General features: G+C 40.0%; 1 protein-coding gene across 1 annotated transcript; it reads right to left on the minus strand.

The window, feature by feature from the left end:
* Positions 1–1,085: 1,085 nt before the first annotated feature.
* On the minus strand, positions 1,086–3,936 carry LOC103720486 (transcription factor MYB97). Its single transcript, XM_008810202.4, has 3 exons — positions 3,419–3,936; positions 2,403–3,303; positions 1,086–1,532 (listed from the first exon to the last, which is right to left on the minus strand). The coding sequence occupies exons 1-3, from the start codon at positions 3,719–3,721 to the stop codon at positions 1,276–1,278; spliced, it is 1,461 nt and encodes a 486-aa protein (XP_008808424.2). The 5' UTR covers positions 3,722–3,936; the 3' UTR covers positions 1,086–1,275.
* Between the last annotated feature and the right edge of the window lie 3,807 nt (positions 3,937–7,743).

Raw genomic sequence — 7,743 nt, forward strand, 5'->3', positions numbered from 1 at the left:
CCTTCCCAAAATTCAAGTTAGATGCAAGGCAACTGATGCAAAAAACATGTCAGCTATGATCCAAAGATATTGCTATTGTGTTTTAGAGTGATTTTATAGCAAATGATTTATTATTTACAAAAGAAAACTCAAAAATCTCTTATTCGAAAGATATATCTCGTGCCTGATGGTCGCCACACACTAGACTGTGATTACAGTCTGTTACCATATTGCCCCAAACCTCACTTTCATCAAAATGGGGTCACATATGAAACACTAACTTAAAGAGGATGGTTCCATAGAAGATGAAGGAAGAAAAGTAATAGTCAATATTAAATTACCTACCATTCCATTCAAATACCACTAGATATTATAAAAATAACTTTTATCCTCATTCCTGCAAATATTTTATTCCCCGGTCACTCATTCACAAGAGATCCCACAAACATGAGCATATAACTAAATATGACTATCTAAAATATTCATTTTAAGCTACAAAGTATAGGAGAATGTGGTGCAAGGCCATGATTAGGGAGAGCAGGTTGTGTTTGGGACCCCTCAAAAAGAGGCAATTCCTCAGCCATAAGTTAAGCCACTATGGAACATATTTTATTTTAAAGCAAACTCACACCACTCTTGTGTTGCTAAAAATAAAGGAAAGACATACAAGCATAAACTCCCCAGGCTATTTGCCCCCAAAAAATGATCTGATTTAAATATAGAGAACACCCCACTACAAATAGATGTCCATTTTTAAATTTTTTCCTTCATCATCCCTCTTCATATGCCTGGGGTTTATCTGGTCCTAGATACATTTTGCCAACTCTTCTTAGTTGTCTGAACATGTTAGTCAGACAGACTCTGTCCTTCCTCCCTTTGCCCTGTCCATTTCTATCTTGTAGATTCAGGAACAATTATTCACCAGTGTGTTTCTAGACAAACATTCAATGGTTGGGGACTAGAAAGCATAGTTAACAAAAATACAACATAAACTTGCTCTGATTTTGTACCATTCTGCAACCAAAAAGTTTCAAGCATTCAATGAATAATGAATGGTACTGGTTATATAAAGCATAGTTAACAAAGATGTGCAAAGATGGAACTCATAAATGCAACATAGCCACCAGATAGAAGTTCATAATATTTCATAATGAGATATTTTCAATTCTCCAGAAATTTAAAGCATACAAGCACCAGAATTTTATGACATGGTAGTTTCTCTTCAAAATCCAGACCATCATCCACTAGCCTTGCCTAAAAACCATGTGCACGTTCAAAGCTGTAAGTTTTTCAGATTCACGATCTGATGTTCCATTCCTGGTTCATGGGAGCGATAGAAAGGGATGAAGCCAATTGATGCATTTCGAGCCCAATGTCGTCATCGGTCATGACGGATGATGGACCATTGGAGATTTCTCCGCTGTCGCTATTGTACCATTCAGGGGCCACCATTGTTGCAAGCATTGTGGGCGCCGGTCTTGTATCGAACAGCATGGTTATGTCGTCATGCACAGGACTGATCTCATTTGTCACTTCGCTCCTCATCTCAATTCCTGGAAGAAGAATGGTCAGTGAGAGGCCAATGGCATCACAGAACAAAAGGTCTCTTCTAGAACATTGCTTCACATATAACTAGGTCCTTATAGAGATTAACAATGACACCGGTCCATACAACAAAAGTTAGAAGCAAAAGATGGAAAGGTTGAGAATTATGAGCACAAGGATGTTATGCAGCGAGCCAGCAATGTAGTAGTTTCACAGTTGATGTTGGAATTGGATTCTTATAAAACTATTTTTTTCCCTTTCACCAATTTTCTGGGTCCATAATCCAGGAACAATGAAGAATTAGGCAGGTATTCAATGACTGCCGAACTATGACTTTGTTGGTGAGTTAAAAACAGGCATACAAACATGAAGTAGATTTCAGAAGATGATAATGATGTCCAGTGTTAAAGCTAGAGAAGTTGGAGAGAGGGTCGACCAGTTAAAAGTATCATTAGGAGAACCAAAAACAGCCAGTGTTCTGATATTCCTTCTGTCTGTACGGACACAAGACCATTAAATAGATGCCCAAGGGAATGGGAATAGAAGAGATGGCCACAGGAGCTCCAAAAAGAGCTAAACTTCCAAACTTCCTGGTGTCACAACATAAAAAAAATCCCCTACCGTACCGTATTAACAGAATAACATAGGAATTCAGAGAGGGAGACATTTATTATGGATGGCAGAACATGAATTAAAGAACTAAAAATATAGAACGGTCCAGAAGATGGCTAGAGATGAATAAAGATTGAAACTTTATGCATTACCATCTGAATTCCATTAGTCAATGATCTAGTCTTACTGCATTGAATGACATTTTCATATGGTTTAATGACAAAAACCTTCACCGCACGCAGCCAAAATGGAGAGATGGAACTCACCATTAATGGAAGAGTCGGAGCCGTCCAACTTACTGAGAGATTCCTGAACCGAGCCCTGAAGGGGAGAAAAGGTGCCACCTTTTCTGACGTCGTTACCACCGAGGTGACCGTCCCCACCCTGTGCTCCGGCGGCCGGCGGCGGCTGAGGCTGCAGGTCCGCCCTCGGAATCTCAACACCACGCTGCAGCTCCCGTATCATGTCGTCCAGCAGCCCAGTGCTGCTCGACCGGAGCAGCCCGATGGAAGCACCGCCGCAGCCGCCGCCCGTCTCCCCCAGTATTTGGCTTGAAGGGAGCTCGCCCCTGAAGGGCATCTGCATCGAAGAAGGTGATGGATTGACAACCAAACTCCCCAATTTGCAGTGCATCGCCTGCTGCGGCTGAAATAAAGGGCTCGGCGGATTCGGCGAAACAGGGCAGGAAAGAGAGAACTGCGGCGGCGGCTGAGCCGGCGAAACAGGGCAGGAAATAGAAAACTGCAGCTGCGGCTGGTGCTGAGATGGGAACAGGGGAGGAGAAGGAGGCAGGACAGGGGAGGAGAGCGGGAACTGGGAAGGAAGACCGTTCGAGAATTGGTTCTGAGCAAGGAGAGGGATGGGCGCGGTCGCGGAGGGGGACGACGAGAACGCCACCGTCGGAGAAGGAGAGGACGGGAAGGTGATCGGGTGCAGCAATGAGAGCGGCGGAGGGCGGAGCCGGGCGCGGGGAACGGGAGCAGGCAGCGGCGTGGGAGGATCCGGAGAGGCGGGATAGGAGGTGGCGGGAGGGCGGAGGTGGTAGCCGTGCTGGAGTAAAACCTGCCGCTGGACCTCCGGCGGGTACAGAGGCAGCCCCGCACGCTTCCGCCGCTTGATCCGCGTGTTCCAGTAGTTCTTGATCTCATTATCCGTCCTCCCCGGTAACTACAAAACAAAAAGGATTCATGTATGAGAAAGCAGCAAAGAATGGTTGTTGGAAGAAAGAAGAGAAGATATTAGAGAGAGAAGATAAAGAACAAGGATGAGGAGCAGGAATTACTTGGGCGGCCATGCGAGCCCACTTGTTGCCGAGCTGAGCGTGGAGGTGGAGGATGAGGAGCTCCTCCTCGGGGGTGAAGGGGCCCTTCCTGAGGTTGGGGCGGAGGTGGTTGGCCCAGCGGAGGCGGCAGCTCTTGCCGCAGCGGTTGAGGCCGCTGTTCTTCTGGACCGCGTTCCAGTTACCCTCCCCGTACTTCTTCACGTACTCCATCAGGATCGCGTCCTCTGCCGCCGTCCACGGCCCCTTCTTCAGCGCCGCCGCCGCCGCCGCCGATGACTCCTCCGCCCCTCCTCCGCTCTTCATCTCGTCAACTCACCACCCCCTCCTCTCCCCCGCACCCCCCCTCCCCCCCTCCCTCCCCTCTATACCAACGATTTCGACCCGAAGAACGCAAAGAGAGAGCGAGAGAGAGAGAGAGGAGGAGGAGGGAAGATCCTGCTTCTGTGAGTTATTTGTCGCCTTCCATTCGGAGAGGAGGGGGCCTGGAGAAGGTTGGGATATGAGAAAAAAGGGGAGGGCCGGGGCTCAGAAAGGAAAAGGCGCTCTTTATTTCGCTGTAACAAAAGCTCCCTGTTGACCGGGACTTGTCGTTCCGGTCCACAGGATAGCCTATCTTATAACTTATGGTCGCTAAGGGAAGAATTTAAGCGTGAAAAAAACAAGAGAACGCCCCATCCATACGACGTCTTTTTTTGATAGACTCCAGCCGGTTCGTTAATGTACCCAGCCCGCAAATCTCCACGGCAATTTTACAGCTCTTGTTGCCATTTACTCAACTAGAACTCCATGCCAATCGAATATTTGCTGTAAATCCGGCAAAACAGGACCTTGTCAGATGCGTATGTGCTTATTCTGGTGATCAAGAAATACATGATTAGCTGATGATTTGGATGGACGAGACTTTTTTTATCGTCTGAAGTTTTAATTAAAAAAAATAAATATTTTCTTATCTCCAAAATTTTAGTTGTCTTAAATTTTTTAAAATATTTTTTTTGTGAGATAGTATTTCCAAAAAATTACATATTTTCAAAACTATCGTGTCTCTTCGATCTTCCGAATAAATAGACTCCTCCGAAATTAATTCAAAAATAATCCAATCCGTCTCTCTCATTGGTACTCTCTTCCAAGAATTTCTTCTATAGAAAGGGAGTTCTTCCACTCTTTAACTTCTTCCACTTTTCAACTTTCTGATTTTTATCTTTTTTTATTTCTAGGTAACTGAAAAAATCGGTTGGATCAAGCCTCCTCAGTGATCGTGCTCGTTAGGGGACGAATCATGTTTTTAAGGCAGTGTTTATCATGCGCCTCAATCCAGACAAGTTCTTTTCGATCTTCTAAAATTATTTTAGTGAATTATTATTTTATAATACTATTATAAAATAACGATATAGCAATTTCTGGGCAATAGTTTTCCAACAGTCTAAGAACGCGATCTTGATTGTACAAGAAATTGTTATTTGAACGTTTATCAAATTTAGTTCAATTGCATAGGACTAAATTTGGTTTAACTAAATAGAATTAAAAAGTTGAAAAAGTTTTTTTTTGTTTATAAAAATCAATTCTTTTAGAAAGTTATATTGCTTTGAAAATTATGCAAACAGATATTTTGCAACTTTAAAAATCATATAGAAATTTTCTGCAAATTTAAAATATTTGTAGAATTTTTATGCAACTTTAAAGTCCGTGCAGAAATTTTCTTCAGATTAAAAATCTATATAGACAATTACTACAGCTTTAAAATCCGTGCAGATTTTCTACAACATTAAACTCTGTGCAATCTATTTTCTATAATTTTTAATTATTGTGCAGAATTTTCTGCATCTTTAAAATTTATGCAAAAAACTTCTGTATTTTAAAAGTTGTGCAGAAACTATTGTTGCTTCAAAAACTGTACTTTGAAAATATGCAGAAATTACAAAGTTACATTACTTGTTATATTTCTTAGTATGGTTATTTAATTTTATTGATATTATTACTCTTTATTAAATTTATTGTAAAACCTAAAATTTAACTCAAAAGCTTACGAATCAAAAAAGTACTAACAAAAAGATGAACCGACATATCTGGATTCGTCACAAAATTTGTAAGACAATTCAAAAAAAGTAATGTTATTTTCTTAGAATTTGTCAAGTATGAAAAAAACTTTGTAGATCATTTAACCAAGGATTTGTTTAGAAGTGGATCCTAGATTCATCTAAGAGGATGTGCTTAAGCCCACTATTTGGTCACCGACAGTGGATACCCAAGCTCTATGATTGGAGATCTTATGAAGGAGGCTCAATGTGGTAGAAACGAAACTGATTAAGTGATCATGTCAGAGCACATTTTTCGAAGTATATCTCCTTCTGTCCCTATGATGAGTGCTCTTATCGGTGACAAAAAAATATATTGAAAAGGTTCAGTTATACTCTTAATAAGTCTAAGATAGAAAATCTACAAGGTAATAGGTCACAAGTACCCTTGGAGGACTTACCACTGTGAGAAGTGTCGTATAGGCTGCGACTAGAGATTTGGCCTAACTATCATAAACTTCTCATAAAAAGTCAAGGTACTAAGTGCAAGGCCTTTAAATGGAGCTGACCACATAAAAAGATCCAATTAATTCATACTGTGTGTGTAATAAGTAGAAATCTAAGTCAAATGACCTAGTTCAAGGTCTAATCCACTATAATTCCCTCAGATAAATACTATCAATACTAAATGATGTTTAAGTCCATATGACACCTCACCCATCTTTCATGGGGGATTGTTGGAGCTTTAACTTAAAAAGAAAATTAATTTTTTTTATCCTCTAAACTTTAGTTGTTTTAAATATTTTAAAATACCTTTTTGGGAGATGCATTTTTTAGAAGAGTTGTGAATTTTTGAAAGAGAATGTTGGTTTCTAAAAAAATATAGTGTTTCTGAAACATTATGTATCTTCGAAACCATCATGTCTCTTCGGTCTTCGGAATAGAGTCTATAAATAGACTCCTCCAAGATTAATTCAAAAATAATCCAATCCCTCTCTCTCTCTCTCACTGATACTCTATCTCCCAAAAGTTTCTTCTACAGACAAAAAGTTTTTCCACTCTTCAACTTTCTGCTTTCTATCTTTCTTTATTTTCTAGGCAACTGGATGAGTCGGTCGGATCCAGCTTCCCCAGCGATCGTGCTCGTTAGAGGAGAATCGGGCTGAGCCGAATTGTTGTATCTTGGAGACGAGATCACCGCAAACCTACACGTAGAAGCCAAATCACGTTCTTAAGGCAGTGTATATCACACGTCTCGATCCAAGCAAGCTCTTTTCAATTTTTTAATTTTATTCTAGTAAATTATTTCTTTATAATACTTCTAAAAAATAAAAATATAATAGTTTCCAGGCAAAATTATTTTCAACAACATCGACATCTGTCACTCACGTATCCTTCTTATGAGAATACAAGGATTTGGATGGTTTTTTGAGCTGCGATTCTGGTTGTGTATGTTCATATTTGATGGACTAGAGGAATGGTGCACTTCTACAAGCTCTTGGTATTGTCCTTTGGAATGGATTGTTATACAACAAGAGTTTGTGTAATCATAGTTTAATGTATACCTGGATATATGACAACCTAACGTATATTTAATTTCTCTTGTTCCCTAAAATTTTGCTAGATACTGAAGTTGTCATACATAGATGATTTTGCTTCAGAAAAAAAGACAACCGTTGTAGCATACATGTTCTCTCGGTGTCAATGAGCTTTTGATAGACAGCGTTCTCTCAAGTCAACTGGACCAAAGCTGATTGGACTAAAAAATACGACGCTATGGAAGCCGAGTGCCCTTATTCCTAGGTTGGTGGTTTGACTCGTTGTGTAGGGTCGGACAATGTGGTAGCCTTCAGGAGAAATGAATAAAATTCTTCAGTTTGCACTTGTGCAAGCTAGAAACAATTTTAGAAAGGATATAAGAGTGCGATCAAATCTAAAGTACCTAATCGAGGTAATCTAAAATTCAAATTTGCATTCACTAAAATTGAAGTCTGTTACAAAAAAAAAATTTAAAAAACAAAAATTAATAAAACAACATAAAATCTCTTACATATATATATATATATATATATATATATATATATATATATATATATATACTGCCACAACGAATGACTGATACAATTCTAGTGTGAATGCATCTAAAAAAAATCAAAAAATTAACAAGTCATAAAGCGCTCTAGGCAACTCCCTCTCACCAGTCTAGAAAACTCCTTCAGAGTAATTTGTCTCGAACGAAGCCATCCAATCCACACTTCTATTAGTCTTTCTATAGACATGCTTGACTTGAAAGGCTATGTCTCCATCTACCAT

Source organism: Phoenix dactylifera, chromosome 11 (genome assembly GCF_009389715.1).
Source record: "Phoenix dactylifera cultivar Barhee BC4 chromosome 11, palm_55x_up_171113_PBpolish2nd_filt_p, whole genome shotgun sequence".
In the NCBI taxonomy this organism is placed as follows: domain Eukaryota; kingdom Viridiplantae; phylum Streptophyta; class Magnoliopsida; order Arecales; family Arecaceae; genus Phoenix; species Phoenix dactylifera.